Consider the following 18,850-nt stretch of genomic DNA (forward strand, 5'->3'; position numbering starts at 1 on the left):
ATCATCGCCAACAAACAAATCCATAGGTCCTTGGACATTGACCAACATTATTGGAGAAATTAGAGATCTTTGCTTAAAAATGTCCTGAATTCCAGCATATGTTGAGGCCATCTCATGAGCAAGCAGATAAATTGGCTGAAGGAGTGGAGAAGGAAGAACCGATGATTTGCCGCTCCATTCTTCTGGAAAAAGTGTGGTTGGGGTCTAAGTCAGGTTGGTGGTTGGGTTAAATTGGGGATTTCAGCTCTGTATACCCTTGGGATGCCTTGTCCCATTTGAGTGTAGTATGTAAAAAAGTTATAGATATTTGCAGCCATAAAATTGTGATTATAAAAGAGTTATTTTGATGGACTGAAACTTCCACATTCTGATCTAATGCTACTTTAACCTATTGTGGTTCTGCATTAGGCAGATTCATTTGCTCTTTTTTTCCTTATTACTGGGCATTTGTGTGAATATGATTCCGTTGCATTTACAGTGAATATTTCAGAGCCATCTTCACCGTTACTTGCCCCAGATGGTTCACCAAGTCCTATATCGGCTCCGACTTCTACTCAACTCGTGATGGGCATACCTATTACAGAGCATCAACATCACTATCACCTCACATTAATTCCAGGTATTGGCATTGCAGTTACAGGGGTGGCTGTTCTGCTTTTGATAGTCATGATACTTCTCATACTTAGAAAAAACAGAGAGCTCAAGGATTCAGGCAGTTTGGGTGGGACCACTTGGAAAGCCTTCCCTGCCATCCCAATCCGAAAATGTCAGGAAGGTTTGTCTCGCTGGCCTCTTTCATGTTATACTTTGCAGGTCTTAAGATATGTTACTGGTCTTTTGTTCTTGTAGAATAGTTAGATATGCAATCAGTCTTATAAGGAGAATTATTACAGGTCCATCCTCCATGTTCCGACGGTTCAGCTACAAGGAAACAAAGAAGGCAACAGGCAATTTTAGCACTGTTATAGGAAGAGGGGGATTTGGAACTGTCTACAAGGCTCAATTCAGTAATGATTTTGTAGCGGCTGTCAAAAGAATGAATAAAGTTTCAGAGCAAGGTGAGGATGAGTTCTGCCGGGAGATGGAGCTTCTTGGGAGGCTGCACCATCGCCACCTTGTTTCTCTCAGAGGCTTTTGTGTTGAAAAACATGAGAGGTAATCGAACTATCCTCTGTCCTCATCTTGTTGCTCCCAAGTTCTATTTCTTACTCATTTATGAACAGGTGTAATATAACAGTGTACTTCATTGACAGGTTTTTAATATATGAATATATGGAAAATGGAAGCTTAAAGGATCATCTCGATTGTATTCCTTGCAACTTATTTCTTTTATTCTTTTTTGTTAATTTTGCTTATTTAGCTGTTCAGTATATTCTGTATAACATTGATGTCCTGTCGGTGCAGTTCCTGGTAAAGGTCCACTAAGTTGGCAGACTAGAATCCAAATTGCCATTGATGTTGCCAATGCTCTGGTAATTTGTAGTATAATACTTCTCACTGGGATCAATAGATTCAATTGTAGTAAACTTGTTCTTGGTGAAAACCAATGTACCAGAGGACAGTGGCTTGAATGTAGCTCATTTTCCTTTGTCTTATGGACTTAACGTCTCCTTGTAGAATCCAATTGATGTTTTCATATGCAGGACTACCTCCATTTCTATTGTGATCCTCCTCTGTGTCACCGAGACATAAAGTCCAGCAATATACTCCTGGATGAGAATTTTGTTGCAAAGGTAAAAAATTAGGTATACCTGCAGGTTCACGCTTTGTGATTTTAACTTGACTTCAAGCGCTTGGAGGGTAATTCCAAGATCATTTTCAGGTTGCAGACTTTGGCCTTGCACATGCTTCAAGAAGTGGTGCGATTAGCTTTGAACCAGTAAATACCGATATCCGGGGAACTCCAGGTAAGGTTATTTCAGATGCCAACTACGATTTTTTATATTTAGTAATCCCATTGATACTGAAATTAAGATGTTCTACAGGTTATATGGATCCTGAATATGTGGTGACTCAGGAACTGACTCAGAAGAGTGACATATACAGTTATGGTGTCCTATTGCTGGAGCTAGTGACTGCAAGGCGAGCAATACAAGAAAATAGAAATCTAGTAGAATGGTCGCAGAAATTAATGATGACAGATTCTCGACTACCCGAGTTGGTGGACCCTGCAATTTCAGACTCATTTGATTTGGACCAACTTCAAATAATGGTCAGGATCGTAAGGTGGTGTACCCAGAGAGAAGGAAGAGTGAGGCCTTCAATTAAACAGGTTCTCAGGCTTCTGCACGAGATACTGGATCCAGTGCATAGTGGCTTGATAGAGGCTGTGGAAGATGAATATGAAGGCGCCATTGGTCAGGAAAGGACTAACAAGGGAAAGGTTCATGTGAGTGAGATGATAATTCACAGTGGTGATGCAAGGTGCCTCCAGTCTTCTTCAAGTACATCCAGGTCCTATTGTAGTCGGAGCTTTTTACTTGAGACCGGCTCTCCACAATCTCCTCCTGGTATTTTCTCTGTTTGAAGGTGTTTGGATCCTTCTCAAGTGCCTATGCTAAGGGTATGTGCTGCTTTCCAATTAGAATTGATTAACAGCTTTGCTTTCTCAGATGTGAAGGAACTCGTATGATTATTTTTATTATTATTATTATTGTTATTATTATTATTATTATTATTATTATTATTATTGTCTAAAATGATGAGGAATGGCCGCGGAATTGTTTCCACTTGATTTTTTTTAAAGAATGATATGTACAGTATTTTTGAAATTTGTAAGTTGCATCAATGTCTTGTATGGTAACAGTAAATCACCGAAAAATCTAGGCTGCTTGGTTTAAAACAATAGCTTAGGATGATTATGTAGGCATCTTGTTTTAGTTGTAAAAAATTTGAACCACTCTGTTGCAGGACCTATCAATGTCCAAGTCGGAAATGAATTGATCCATAGGTATGTTCCATTGGATGGAGCTGTGCTTGTTAAGTATGATTTCAGTATCAATGATGAAATTTTTTCAGTCTGTAGCTGTTCATCAGCAACCAATATAGCACTTATTAGAAGCTCCACAGTGTGTGGAATCCCCCTGAGGTCCTGTAAGAGGCCTTGCAATCTGTGTGTGTGTGTGTGTGTGTGTGTCTATATATATGAGGAAAGGGTTCCTGCAAATGTGTGCAGGTAAGCTTACTTTCACACGTTTGCAAAAACAGGGTGGGGGCCCACATTATTTGGGGGTCCAAAGCATTCATTTGGAAGGCCCTTCCATGGATAGCGTGTGGCCAAAAAATCAGCCCCACTGGGTCATCCTAACCCTGCCATTTGTGGAGTGGAAAAATGGCAGAAACATGGACACACAATGTCTGTCCATTCCCCCTGGGTTAGGACGATCCAATGGAGCTGATTTTTGGCCCACACCCTATGCATGGAAGGGACTCCAAATGAATGGTTTTGATCCCCCAAAGAATGTGGGCCCCCACCCAATTTTTGCAAATGTGTGCAGGTAACCTACCAGCACACGTTTGCAGGAACCCCCCCCCCCCCCCCCCCTCTCTCTCTCTCTCTCTCTCTCTATCTATCTATATATATATATATATATATATATATATGAAAAGGTTTCTGAGCTTGAGCTCAGCCTGAGCTAGAGCTCAGACACCCCCATCTCCCATAGTTGTTTTAGTCATCCAACCCATTCATCCTATAGGTTATGGTTAGGATTATCGATATGGTTATGGTTAGGATTATAGGTTATGGTTAGGGTTATGATTTGTGGAGGTTTAGAATGGATGGCTAGAAAATGGGCTTCTATAGATTAAATGGTTAGGATTATGGTATGGAGATGGTTTGTTAGGCTAGAGCTCAGAAACCTCGCCCTCTCTCTCTCTCTCTCTCTATATATATATATATATATATATATATATATATATATAGAGAGAGAGAGAGAGAGAGAGAGAGAGAGAGAGAGAGAGAGAGAACGGTTCCTACACATATGTGTAGATAAGTTATCTACACACAAGCTTAAAATACAGTGGGGGCCACATTATTTGGGTGATCCAAACCATTCATTTTTAAGGCCCTCACGTAGATAGGGTGTCCACAAAAAATCAGATCCATAGGATCATCCTAACCATTCGAACTGTGGAGGCAAAAAATGAACTAATTTGTAAAGGTTTAAAGACATCCATTTTACCTCCACAAATCGTAGGGTTGGGATTATCCTATGGATCTGATTTTTTGTAGACACCCTCTCTATGTGAGGGCCTTTAAAATGGATGGCTTGGATCACCCAAACAATGTGGGCCCCCACTGTATTTTAAGCTAGTGTGTAGAGAACTCTCTACACATATGTGTAGGAACCGTTTTCTCATATATATATATATATATATATATATATATATGTGAGGTTAGTGATTCTAGTCTACCCTCTAGATAAGGCTATCTACTCCACCCTTATTAAGAGCCGTCAGATTTTAAGTGGAATGATCCCAACCGTTCAAGATAAAAAAAGAAAACGTTAACAAACGAGGCGTCTGTTTTCCCTCTCTCTCAATCACGCACCCTGGGTTTTCCCTCTCTCTCAAAATGAAAAACGAGTTCTCTTTATGGATTTGAACCAGGGAGAAAAACTAGGGTTTCAGCTTTTCGCTTATCTCCCTCGCTGGGTTTTTGAACCGTACTCCATTTTAGCATCAAATCTCTCCGTCGCTGCATTCTCTCCCTCGCTGGTGAACCGGAAATCCGACCCTCGCTGGTGAGTCCTAAAAGAACTCTGATTTACTCTTCTTCTTTTCTCTTCTCCCCAGCCATGGAAAGTAAGAGCTGTCGGTTTTTTTAAGGGCATTTGATCCATCACTGGTGAATCTCTCCCTACTCGAGGCCTCTCTATCTCTTGTCGGATTTACTCATTTTTTCCCCAGCCATGGAATACGAGAGCTGTGGGCTTTTTTTTGGTTCAAAACTAGGGTTCCCAGTTCAGAGACCCTAGTTTCGAACAAAGACAACCCACATCATTTAAACCCTAAATAAAAATCTGAAAGTAGGGTTTCAGATTAATGAATTTTTATGTTTTTGGTTGATAAAGAGGATTTTTTCACAAGGGTTTTTTTTTCCTTTGGATCTCCAAAAATGTGCCCCCACCCTTTTTTTGCAAACGTGGGCAGGTGACTTGCCTGCACACGTTTGCAGGAACCCTTTTCTCATATATATATATATATATATATATATGTGTGTGTGTGTGTGTGTGTGTGTGTGTGTGAGAGGAAATGGTTTGTGTGCAGCAGATAAGCTTATCTAAGCGGAACTCACAAACCATAGGGGGGCCCACATTTTATGGGTAATCCTAAGCATTCATTTGGAAGGCCCCATCATGGATGGAGTGTGTACCAAAAATCAGCTCCATTGGATCATCCTAACCCTTCCATTTGTGGAGGGAAAAAATGGGCAGATTTGTGGATAAATAGTATCTGTCCATTTTTCCCTCTACAAAATGGACACCCTAAGATGACCCAATAGAGCTAATTTTTTGTACACACCCCATCCATGATGGGGCCTTCCAAATGAATGCTTAGGATCACCCCCAAAATGTGGGCCCCCCTATGGTTTGTGAGCTCTGCTCAGATAAAGCTTATCTGAGCAGATGCTCACAAACCATTTCCTCTCTCTCTCTCTCTCTATATATATATATATATATATATATATATATATATATATATATGTTTCAAAAGGTTTCTGAGCTCAGCATGAGCTAGAGCTCAGACACCCCATCTCCCATAGTTGTTTTAGTCATCCAAGTCATTCATTCTATACCTTATGGTTAGGATTATGGATGTGGTTGTGGTTAGGATTATAGGTTATGGTTAGGGTTATGATTTGTGGAGGTTTAGAATGGATGGCTAGAAAATGGGCTTCTATAGATTGAATGGTTAGGATTATGGTATGGAGATGGTTTGTTAGGAACACCTTATCTAAGGTCCTATAGAATGAATGAGTTGGATGACTGAAACAACATGGAAATGGTGTATTTATAGAGCTCTAGCTCAGGCTGTGCTAGAGCTCTGAAACCTCGTCCTCTCCCTCTCCCTCTCCCTCTCCCTCTCTCTCTCTCTCTCTCTCTCTCTCTCTCTCTATATATATATATATATATATATATATATATATAAAAGTGAAGCTACACACTCATGTAGCTAACTTAGCTACACCAACGGCTTAAAATACGGTGGGCTCACATTGTTTGGGTGATCCAAACCATTCATTTGATAGGCCCTCACATTGATAGGGTGTACCTAAAAAATCAGCTCCATAGGATCATCCCAACCCTTCAAATTGTGGAGGCAAAAATGGACAGATTTGTGAATGTTCTTACATGTCCATTTTTGCCTCCACAGATCGTAGGGTTGGGATGATCCTATGGATTTGATTTTTTGGGCACAACCTATCTATTCGAGGCCCCCTCAAATGAATGGTTTGCATCACCCAAACAATGTGGGGCCCACTGTATTTTAAGCCGTCAGTGTACCTAAGTTAGTTACACGAGTGTGTGTGTGTGTGTGTGTGTATATATATATATATGAGGAAATGAAGTATGTGCAGCTGCACAGATAAGCTATTTGTGCATGGTTGCACAAACCATAGTGGGGGCCACATTTTTGGGGGGATCCAAAGCATTCATTTGGAAGGCCCTTCCATGGATAGGGTGTGTACTAATAATCAGCCCTATAGGATCATCCTAACCCAATCAAAGTTGGAGTGGAAAATGGACACTGTTTCTGCCCATTTTTGCCCTCAACAAATGGCAGGGTTATGATGATCCTGAAGGGCTGATTTTTGGTACACACCCTATCCATGGAAGGGCCTTCCAAATGAATGCTTTGGATCCCCCAAAAAATGTGCCCCCCACTATGGTTTGTGCATCCATGCACATATATCTTATCTGTTCAGCTGCACATACTTCATTTCCTCTCTCTCTGTCTATATATATGCACACACACACACACACACACACACACACACACACACATATATATATATATATATATATATAGAGAGAGAGAGAGAGAGAGAGAGACAGAGAGAGAGAGAGAAGGGTTCCTGCGCTCGAGCGCAGATAGCTTATCTGCGGTCGAGTGCAGGAAACAAGGGTGGGGCCACATTGTTGGGGTGGTCCTAAGCATTCATTTGGAAGGCCCTATCTTGGATGGGGTGTGTACCAAAAATCAGTTTTATTGGATTATCATAGGGTGTCCATTTGTGGGGTTGAAAATGGACAGATACTGTTTGTCCACTAATCTGCCCATTCTTCACCCTACAAATGGACACCCTAAGATGATCCAATGGACCTGATTTTTGGTAGACACCCTAATCCAATGAAGCTGATTTTTGGTACACACCCCATCCATGATGGGGCCTTTCAAATGAATGCTTAGGATCAGCCCAACAATGTGGCCCACCCTTGTTTTATGCTAATGTTAGCAGAGCAGCTAAGCTAGCTGCTAACGTTAGCAGGAACCCTTTCTTCTGTGTGTGTGGGTGTGTGTCTATATATATATATATATATATATATATATATATATATATATATATATATGAAAAAAAGGTTTCTACACACAAGTGTAGATAAGTTATCTACACACTAGCTTAAAATACAGTGGAGGCCGACATTGTTTGGGTGATCCAAACCATTCATTTGATTGGCCCTCACATAGATAGGGTGTCCACAAAAAATTAGCTCCATAGGATTATCATAACACTTCAAACTGTGGAGGCAAAAAATTGACAGATTTGTGAAGGTTTATACACGTCCATTTTCCCTCCACAAATCATAGGGTTACGATGATCCTATTGAGCTGATTTTTTGTGGACACCCTATCTATGTGAGGGCCAATCAAATGAATGGTTTAAGCTAGTGTGTAGATAATTTATCAACACTTGTGTGTAGAAACCAATTTCTCTTATATTATTTGGGTGATCCAAACCATTCATTTTTAAGGCCCTAACCATTCGAACTGTGGAGGCAAAAAATGGACTAATTTGTAAAGGTTTAAAGACATCCATTTTACCTCCACAAATCGTAGGGTTGGGATGATCCTATGGATCTGATTTTTTGTAGACACCCTATCTATGTGAGGGCCTTTAAAATGGATGGCTTGGATCACCCAAACAATGTGGGCCCCCACTGTATTTTAAGCTAGTGTGTAGAGAACTCTCTACACATATGTGTAGGAACCGTTTTCTCATATATATATATATATATATATATATATATATATATATATATATATATATATAGAGAGAGAGAGAGAGAGAGAGAGAGAGAGAGAGAGAGGAAAGGGTTCCTGCAAACGTGTGTAGGTAAGCTTACCTGCACACATTTGCAAAAACAGGGTGGGGGCCCACATTTTATGGGGGTCCAAAGCATTTATTTGGAAGGCCCTTCCATGGATAGGGTGTGGCCCAAAAATCAGCCCCATTGGATCATCCTAACCCTGGCATTTGTGGACGGGGGAAATGGGCAGAAACATGGACACACAGTGTCTGTCCATTTCCCCCCCACCTTTGATTGGGTTAGGACGATCCAATGGGGCTGATTTTTGGGCCACACCCTATCCATGGAAGGGCCTTCCAAATGAATGGTTTTGATCCCCCCAAAAATGTGACCCCCACCCTGTTTTTGCAAACGTGTGCAAGTAACTTACCTGCACACGTTTGCAGGAACCCTTTTCTCATATATATATATATATATATATATATATATATATATATTTATATATGAGGAAACTGTTGGTGAGCTTAAGCTCACCAAACTTATGGTGAGCTAGCTTGCCCAATCACATGGGGGCCCACTTTGTTAGGATGATCCAAACCATTCATTTGAAAGTCCCTTACATAGATGGGGGGTGTACCAAAAGTCAACTCCATAGGATCATCGTAACCCTACCATTTGTGGAGGACAAAAATGGACAGACACAAATCTGCCCCATTTTTGTCCTCCACAAATGGAGGGGTTAGGATGAACCTATGGAGTTGATTTTTGGTACACTCCCTATCTATGATAAGGCCTTGCAAATGAATGGTTTGGATCACTCCCCAAAATGTGGGACCCATGTGATTGGACAAGCTAGCTCACCATAAGTTTGGTGAGCTTAAGCTCACCAACAGTTTTCTCATATATATATATACATATATATATATATATATATATGAGTAAACAGTTCCTAAGGTGGCGCTAGCGCTACCTTATATGAGGTGGCGCTAGCGCTACCTTATATGAGGTGGCGCTCACAAAACATCGGGGGCTCACTTTGTTTGGATGATCCAAAGCATTCAATTGATGGGCCCTCACATAGATAGGGTGCCCACAAAAAATCAAGTCCATAGGATCATCCTAACCCTTCCATTTGTGGAGGTTTAGATTTATGGAGGTTTATACTCATCCATTTTAACCTCCACAAATCGAAGGGTTAGGATGATCCTATGAAGTTGATTTTTTGTGGGCACCCTATCTATGTGAGGGCCTATCAATTGAATGCTTTGGATCATCCAAACGAAGTGGCCCCCCTATGTTTTGTGAGCGCTACCTCATATAATGTAGCGCTAGCGCCACCTCAGGAACCCTTCTCTCTCTTTCTCTCTCTCTCTCTCTCTCTCTCTATATATATATATATATATATATATATGAGGAAATGGTTTGTGTGCAGCAGATAAGCTTATCTGAGCAGCACTCAAAAACATCAGCACTCAAAAACCATAGGGGGGCCCACATTTTATGGGTGATCCTAAGCATTCATTTGGAAGACCCCATCATGGATGGGGTGTGTACCAAAAATCAGCTCCATTGGATCATCCTAACACTTCCATTTGTGGTTGGAAAAAATGGGCAGATTTGTGGACAAACAGTATCTGTCCATTTTTCCCTCTACAAATAGACACCCTAAGATGATCCAATAGAGCTGATTTTTTGTACACACCCCATCCATGATGGGGCCTTCCAAATGAATGCTTTTAGATCACCCCCAAAATGTGGGCCCCTGTATGGTCTGTGAGCTTTGCTCTGATAAAGCTTATCTGAGTAGCTGTTCAGAAACCATTTCCTCTCTCTCTCTCTCTCTCTCTCTATATATATATATATATATATATATATATATATATATAGATATAGAGGAAAATGATTGTGAGCTTGAAGCTCATATAGCATATATGAGCTTGAGGGCCCAAACACATGTGGGCCCACATTGTTAGGATGATCCGAAGCATTCATTTGAAAGGCCCTTACATAGATAGGGTGTGTACAAAAATCAGCTCCATAGGATCATCCTAACCCATCCAAAAGTGGAGGGCAAAATAGACAGACACCGTTTGCCACAAATCTGCCCATTTTTGCCCTCTGCTTTTGGAGGGGTTAGGATGATCCAATGGAGCTGATTTTTGGTACACACCCTATCTATGATGGGGCCTTGCAAATGAATGGTTTGGATCACCACAAAAATGTGGGACCCATGTGTTTGGGCCCTCAAGCTCACAATCATTTTCCTCATATATATATATATATATATATATATATATATATATATATATATATATAGAGGAGAAGAGAGAAGGAGAAAATTATTTGAATTTCTCCCAAAATTCTATTAGAATTACACGTCATTTTTTTTTACTTTTTTAACAAAGGCACCCATTAAAGCCACATAATTTCAATCCTACCCCCCTCCTTTATGCTTTTTTAATTTTGAAAACCTCTATAGATTGGAGGGCTAGGATCAGCCTATGGAAATGATTTTACGGGCACAACCTATTGATGTTGTGTTCCATCACATGGAAGGTTTGGATCAACCTATGATGTGGTTCATATAGTTCTTTGTCGGCCCGTGCATCGCACGGGGTTTTTTACTAGTGTGTGTGTATATATATATATATATATGAGGAAAATGATTGTGAGCTTGAAGCTCATATAGCTTATATGAGCTTGAGGGCCCAAACACATGGGTCCCACATTTTTTGTGTTGATCCAAACCATTCATTTACAAGGCCCCATCATAGATAAGGTGTGTACCAAAAATCAGCTCCATTGGATCATCGTAACCTCTCCAAAAGCGGAGGGCAAAAATGGGCAGATTTGTGGCAAACGGTGTCTGTCCATTTTGCCCTCCACTTTTGGATGGGTTAGGATGATCCTATGGAGCTGATTTTTTGTGCACACCCTATCTATGTAAGGGCCTTTCAAATGAATGCTTTGGATCATCCTAACAATATGGGCCCACATGTGTTTGGGCCCTCAAGCTCATATAAGCTATATGAGCTTCAAGCTCACAATCATTTTCCTCTATATATATATATATATATATATATATATATATATATATATAGAGAGAGAGAGAGAGAGAGAGAGAGAGAGAGAGAGAGAGAGAGAGAGGAAACTGTTGGTGAGCTAGCTTGCCCAATCACAATGGTCCCACATTTTGGGGAGTGATCCAAACCATTCATTTGCAAGGCCTTATCATAGGGTTAGGATGATCTTATGGAGCTGATTTTTGGTACACCCCCCATCTATGTAAGGGACTTTCAAATGAATGGTTTGGATCATCCTAACAAAGTGGGCCCCCATGTGATTGGGCAAGCTAGCTCACCATAAGTTTGGTTAAGCTCACCAATAGTTTCCTCATATATATCTATATGAGAAAAGGATTCCTGCGCTCGAGCTATCTTCGCTTTAGTGCAGGAAATAGGAGTGGGGCCACATTGTTGGGGTGATCCTAAGCATTCATTTGGAAGGCCCCGTCATGGATGGGGTGTGTACAAAATATCAGCTTCATTGGATCACCATAGGGTGCTCATTTATGGGGGTAAAATGGACAGATATTGTTTGTCCACTAATCTGCTCATTTTTTTACCCCACAAATGGATACCCTATGGTGATCCAATGGAACTGATTTTTGCTGGACACCCTATCTATGAAACGGCCCATCAAATGAATGCTTTGGATCCCCCCAACAATGTGGGCCCACCCATGTTTATGTGCTCGAGCACAGAGACCCTTTACTCTATATATATATATATATATAATATATATATATATATATATATATATATATATATATATATATATATATATATGAGAAAAGAGTTTCTACACACTAGTGTAGATAAGTTACCTACACACTAGCTTAAAATTCATTGGGGGCCACATAGTTTGGGTGATCCAAAGCATTCATTTGATTGGCCCTCACATAGATAGGGTGTGCCTAAAAATCAGCTCCGTAGGATTATCCCAACTGTACGATTTGTGGAGGTAAAATGGACGTGTATAAACCTTCACAAATCTGTCTAATTTTTTGCCTCCACTGTTCGAATGGTTAGAATGATCCTATGGAGCTGATTTTTTGGAGACACCCTATCTATGTGAGGGCCCATTAAATGAATGCTTTGGATCACCCAAACAATGTGGCCCCACTGTATTTTAAGCTACTGTGTAGATAACTTATCTACACTAGTATGTAGAAACTCTTCTCTCTCTCTCTCTCTATATATATAATATATATATAGTGTTCCTGCGCAGCTGCTCTGATAGCTTATCTGAGCAGCTGCTTCAAAAACTCATGTGGCCCCACATTTTTGGGGTGATCCAAAGCATTCATTTGGAAGGCCCTTCCATGGATAGGGTGTGTACCAAAAATCGGCCCTTTAGGATCATCCTAACCCTGCCATTTGTGGAGGGAAAAAATGGTCAAAAACAGTGTCTGTCCATTTCCCCCTCCACCTTTGCTTGGGTTAGGATGATCCTATAGGGCTGATTTTTTATACACACCCTATCCATGGAAGGGCCTTTCAAATGAATGCTTTGGATCACCCAAAAAATGCAGCACACATGAGTTTTGCAGCTGCTCAGATAAGCTATCTGAGCAGCTGCGCAGGAACACTATTCTTATATATATATATATATATATATATATATATATATATGTGGGAAAGGTTTCTGAGGTATCGTGCAGCCTTAGTAGCCCTCTAAATAGACCAAATCTCATAGTTGTTAGAGTCATCCAACCCATTCATTCTATAGGTTATGATTATGGTTATGGTCAAGATTATAGGTTATGGTTACGGTTATGATTTGTGGAGGTTTTGAAATGGATGACTAGAATTTAGGCTCTTATAAATCGAATGGTTAGGATTACAGTATGGAGATGGTTTCTTAGGAACATCCTATCTATGTGGGGTCCTATAGAATGAATGGGTTGGATGCGTCAAACTACATGGAGATGGTGTATTTATAGTGGCTTGCTCAGGCTGCGCGATACCTTCGAAACCTCGCCCCATATATATACATATATATTTATAGAGAGAGAGAGAGAAGTTCCTATGCTCGAGCGCAGATAGCTTATCTGCGCTCGAGTGTAGGAAACAAGGGTGGGTCCACATTTTTTGGGTGATACTAAGCATTCATTTGAAAGGCCGCATCATGGATGAGGTGTGTACCAAATCCAGCTCCATTGGATCATCTTAGGGTGTCCATTTCGTGGGTGGGCGGGGGGTGGGATGGACATATATTGTTTGTCCACAAATCTGCCCATTTTTCACCTACAAATGGAAGGGTTAGGATGATCCAATGGAGCTGATTTTTAGTACACACCCCATCCATGATTCATGATGGGGCCTTGCAAATGAATGCTTAGGATCACCCAAAAAATGTGGGCCCACCATGTTTCCTACACTCGAGTACAGATAGTGCGCTTGAGCGCACTAACTGTTTTCCCCTCCACAAATGGCAGGGTTAGGATAATCCTTTAGGGCTGATTTTTGTTACACACCTTATCCATACAAGGGCCTTCCAAATGAATGCTTTGGATCCCCCCAAACATGTGGCCCCCCTATGGTTTGTGAGCTCTGCTCAGATAAGCTTATCTGAGCAGCTGCTCAAAAACCATTTCCCCTCTCTCTCTTTCTTTATATATATATATACACACACACACACACACACACACACAGAGAGAGAGAGAGAGAGAGAGAGAGAGAGAGAGAGAGCATGCATTTGCTCCGCTCGAGCAAAGGGTGGGGCCACATTTTGGGTGGGATCCAAAGCATTCATTTGATGGGCCCTTTCATGGGTAGGGTGTCCACCAAAAATCAGCTCCATTGGATCACCTTAGGGTGTCCATTTGTGGGGCAAAAAATGGACAAATTTGTGGATAAACAATATCTGTCCATTTTTGGCCCCACAAATGGACACCCATTGGTGATCCAATGGAGTTGATTTTTGGTAGGCCCCCTATCCATGATGGGGCCTTCCAAATGAATGCTTAGGATCACCCCCCCAATAGCCCCACCTTCCTGTTTCTGTGCTTGAGCGCAGCAACCATTTTCTCATATATATATATATATATGTGTGTGTGTATGTGTGTGTGTGTGAGAAAAGTGTTCCTGCGCAGCTGCTCAGATAACTTATCTGAGCAGTTGCTTCAAAAACTTATGTGGCCCCACATTTTTGGGGTGATCCAAAGCATTCATTTGGAAGGCCCTTCCATGGATAGGGTGTGTACCAAAAATGAGCCCTTTAGGATCATCCTAACCCTGCCATTTGTGGAGGGAAAAAATTGTCAGAAATAGTGTCTGCCCATTTTCTCCTCCACCTTTGATTGGGTTAGGATGATCCTATAGGGCTGACCTTTGGTACATACCCTATCCATGGAAGGGTCTTTCAAGTGAATGCTTTGGATCACCCAAAAAATGTGGGCCACATGAGTTTTTGAAGCAGCTGCTCAGATAAGCTATCTGAGCAGCTACGCAGGAACACTATTCCCTCTCTCTCTCTCTCTCTCTCTCTCTCTCTCTTTATATATATATATATATATATATAGAGGAAATGGTTTGTGTGCAGCTGCACATATAGCTTATCTGTGCATGGCTGCACAAACCATAGTGGGGGCCACATTTTTGGGGGGATCCAAAGCATTCATTTGGAAGGCCCTTCCATGGGTAGGGTGTGTACAAAAAATCAGCCCTATAGGATCATCCTGACCCAATCAAAGTTGGAGGGGAAAATGGACAGACACTGTTTCTGCCCATTTTTTCCCTCCACAAATGGCAGGGTTAGGATGATCCTAAATGGCTGATTTTTGGTACACACCCTATCCATGGAAGGGCCTTCCAAATGAATGCTTTGGATCCCCCCAAGAATGTGCCCCCCCCCATGGTTTGTGCAGCCATGCACAGATAGCTTATCTGTGCACCTGCACACAAACTATTTCCTCGTATATATATGAGAAAAGAGAGTGTGCTCCCTGGAGTAAATAGGATATATATATATATATATATATATATATATATATATATATATATATATATATATATGAGGAAACTGTTGGTGAGCTTAAGCTCACCAAACTTATGGTGCGCTCAAGCTCCCCAATCACATGGGTCCCACATTTTCTGTGGTGATCCAAACCATTCATTTGCAAGGCCTTATCATAGATAGGGTGTGTACCAAAAATCAGCTCCATAGGATCATCCTAACCCGTCCATTTGTGGAGGACAAAAATGGGCAGATTTCTGGACAAACAATGTCTGTCCATTTTGACCTCCACAAATGGATGGGTTAGGATGATCCTATGGAGGTGATTTTTGGTACACACCCCATCTATGCAAGGGCCTTTCAAATGAATGGTTTGGATCATCCTAACAAAGTAGGCCCCCATGTGATTGGGCGCTTAAGCTCACCATAAGTTTGGTGAGCTTAAGCTCACCAACTCTTTCCTCATATATATATATATATATATATATATATATATATATATATATATATATATATATATATGAGAAAAGAGAGTGTGCTCCCTGGAGTAAATAGGGCAAATGCTCCCTACTTAACTTTTTAGCGCCTTTTCATTCCCACTGTCAGATCACTATGACGTGGACCATACAAAAATTAAACGACAAGAGTCTCGCTTTTGTCGAGATTACGTTCCCAAAACCCAAACAAAAAATAATCTATTCGATGGTTTCTCTGCAAAAATACCTCTGTTTTTTGGGCGCGAAAAGAGAGGCGCCAAGACGACGCTCCTTCATCTCCGACGACCGTGAAGATGGCCCTCCGGAAACAGGTAAGCTACTCTCCCTCCCTCTCTATCTGTGTTTTTCTTTTTTTTCGGAACTATTTCAATGGGTTAGGGTTTCATTTCAAAACTTTCTTAGGGTTTCTCTGTTTTCGTGGAATCTCTGTAGGATTTCTGTGTTTTTTGGTTTTTCCCTATGCTATTTCAACGAAACCCGTTTTTTTAAGGTTTCTTTGGTTCATTTAGTTTTTTTTTAGGGCTCTCTGTTCGAATGACACATCTTTTTTTGTTTTCCTCCTGTTGGAAATAGATGGTAGTTTATGGATCTTTAGTTCAAGAAATTTATTATTTCTCTTTGCATTGTTTACCTTGTATTCTGATTGTTGTGAATTTCTGACTACCATAGAACCCTAACTTTCAATGCTGGTTATCTGATGAAATTCGGTATTCATTGCATTTTTCTCCCGTAGAGGCAGATGGCCCATGTAACTTGGAAAGGAAGAAAAATTCCAACTTTTTTTACAGTTGTAATATCTGTATATTCATCTTTTTTTCTTATATAACTCTTTGATTTTTATTTTATGCAATCAATTTTAGGAACGGTGTTTTGGGTTCATGATACAAAACTCCTGTCAAAACGAAAAGTCTCCTGTGTTTGAAAATTATGACGCTCTGATTTATGAGTATATTTGCACTGCTTCCTTCTAACATTCTGAACCATCCATTTGCGAACCCAAAGTTGTAAAGTTAGGATCATTAATTGGGGAGAATTTTAGGCATGGCTTATTCATGATGGGAAGAAACTAATGAATGCTTTGATCCCCAATAACACTTAGCCAATCATTTTCTTTGGCAAAAATGGCTCTGGAAACCATACCATTCCTCCAATGAATACTGTCTTTAAGAACATGTTTGGGTTAACATCATGGTCGTTGTACTCATTTCCATCTTATCAGCTTTTGCAGGAGTTGGCAAATCCATTACCAGCATACATGTACTCACGATCCTCCTTGACAATGATGAAACATAGATGATAACTTCAAGAATCTTAGATTATCTGTGTTATCGAATAATAAAAATAATGTTTGTGCAGGCATCCATATTGAAAATAACTGAAAGAAACACCTTGTTCCATTCAGGATGAGTTAGAAAGAAATCACTTATTTCTTGCATCCATATTGACAAATGCACCAAGCTTTTGCCAACCACATCCTCTAGAATTGTCTAAATGTTCGAAGACACCTGTTTGTTTGCTAGATAATATCTGGATTATAGAACCTGTTTGTTTGCTAGAACCTGTTTGTTTGCTAGGACCTGTTTATTTGGTAGATAATAGCTAGATTATAGAACCTGATTCAGTGATTTGTACTGATTTGTTTTTCTTTCGTTGTCGTAGAGATCTAATTTTGCCGTTTCTTTAATGGTAAAGAAGCTAAATCTTGCAAGTTAGGCTTAGGTGAGTCCATTAATTTTGTTGTTGTCGTGTTAATTTTGTATTCATTTTTATCTTGGTTCCTCTTATTATAGTGATATGTTTTGTCTATACCATATGTGCCTCTATTTTTGTTTTTATTGAAGTCACTGTCATCTCTCTTCGCCGAGGTACACAAAGGCCCTGTTTGTTTTGGAATTTGAGTACCCATAGTGAGTCCAAAACAGATTATTGGAATCAAAATTTTTGTTTTTCTTGAACTCACTGTCATCTCTCTTCTCCGCATTTTAACCGGAATCGCATATAATTTTGAGTCCAATAAACTGTTTTGGGTTCACAATCAGTTCTAAAAAACCAAGACAAACAGGGCCTAAATAAAAATCCAGTTCTGCAAATAAACATCCAGTTTCGTGTCATAGTCTCTTACTGTTTCTGTGAATTTGATGTTGCTGTTTGTGCTGAATCTTGTATTCATTTTTATCTTGGTTCTACTTATAGTGACATTTTGTTTTGTGATGCAGACTGATCTTTTCTTCCAGATCCGTGAAATACTTGCAAGAGATTGCAGACACCACTCTCTGACCAAATATGCCGCCCAACTTTGTTTATGTTTTTCAATTTTTGTAGGCTTTCACTCCCAAAAGAAGAAAGCACAGGAACATTAATGATTTTTGTGTTTTTTATTAGAGTTGTAATGAGATGTGAAGAAAAAACAAATGGATGTTTTTTTTAAAGTTGTATTGAGATGTGAAGAAAGCAGGATTCAGCTGATAATTCACTACATTAATGAGATGTTTTTTTACTACAATATTGCTTTGTATCATAAAGGTTGCAGGATTTGGAGGTTAGAGTTGAAGGTTTGGAAGCTGGATTAGAGTGCATTTTTAGGTTTGTAAGCTGGATTAGAGTGCATTTTACTACAATTTTACTTTACAGTGTTGTGTAAGCTGAAATTTACCAAGAAAAATGGGAAAAAATGGTGCCTTTAGTTTCAAGTGGCATATGGATCGATGTCTCCTCCACACACCTCCACACTTTCTCCTCTTTATAAAAAAACTCAAAAAAGGCCTTGTATATACTAAACAGATTTCAAATAGTTTAAAAATGCAATTGCCAACAGCAAAACTGTAGCCTTCATGGCTTGTCTCCACCTAAGGAACCATGAACCATTGACCCCCAAATAAACAAATTCAAAAGACTCTCGATTAAGCACTTAAAAAGACTTGATTGTTACTTCAACATTTGATCAAGTGCCTGTAAATCTCTTGGAAGTTGCAGTACTTTCACTCATTTGCATGCATTTGGTTTCTGTTTCACATGCCATTCGTGTATAAAGAATTAAACAAATGATAGAGAATATTATGTGGAGACTACCATGCTAGC

At 40.1% G+C, this 18,850-nt stretch overlaps 1 protein-coding gene across 2 annotated transcripts in view; it reads left to right on the top strand.

The window, feature by feature from the left end:
• LOC143882630 (putative receptor-like protein kinase At1g49730) overlaps nucleotides 1-18,257 on the top strand; it is a 37,756-nt gene extending 19,499 nt beyond the window's left edge. The window contains exons 3-11 of one of the 2 annotated variants that reach the window (XR_013252287.1): nucleotides 479-775; nucleotides 894-1,155; nucleotides 1,254-1,306; nucleotides 1,405-1,472; nucleotides 1,644-1,733; nucleotides 1,823-1,907; nucleotides 1,986-2,563; nucleotides 17,432-17,491; nucleotides 17,989-18,257. Coding sequence is in view for 1 of the 2 variants with exons in the window: in XM_077386094.1 (XP_077242209.1) it covers nucleotides 479-775; nucleotides 894-1,155; nucleotides 1,254-1,306; nucleotides 1,405-1,472; nucleotides 1,644-1,733; nucleotides 1,823-1,907; nucleotides 1,986-2,527 (1,397 nt within the window). In the remaining variant the exon portion in view is untranslated. The remainder of the gene's footprint in view (nucleotides 1-478; nucleotides 776-893; nucleotides 1,156-1,253; nucleotides 1,307-1,404; nucleotides 1,473-1,643; nucleotides 1,734-1,822; nucleotides 1,908-1,985; nucleotides 2,564-17,431; nucleotides 17,492-17,988) is intronic. The other variant, XM_077386094.1, reaches the window with a different exon arrangement.
• The last annotated feature ends 593 nt before the right edge of the window (nucleotides 18,258-18,850 follow it).

The sequence above is a fragment of the Tasmannia lanceolata genome, unplaced genomic scaffold (assembly GCF_043159265.1).
Source record: "Tasmannia lanceolata isolate RefF3 unplaced genomic scaffold, GAP_Taslan_0.1 ptg000002l, whole genome shotgun sequence".
NCBI classification, from domain to species: Eukaryota; Viridiplantae; Streptophyta; class Magnoliopsida; order Canellales; family Winteraceae; genus Tasmannia; species Tasmannia lanceolata.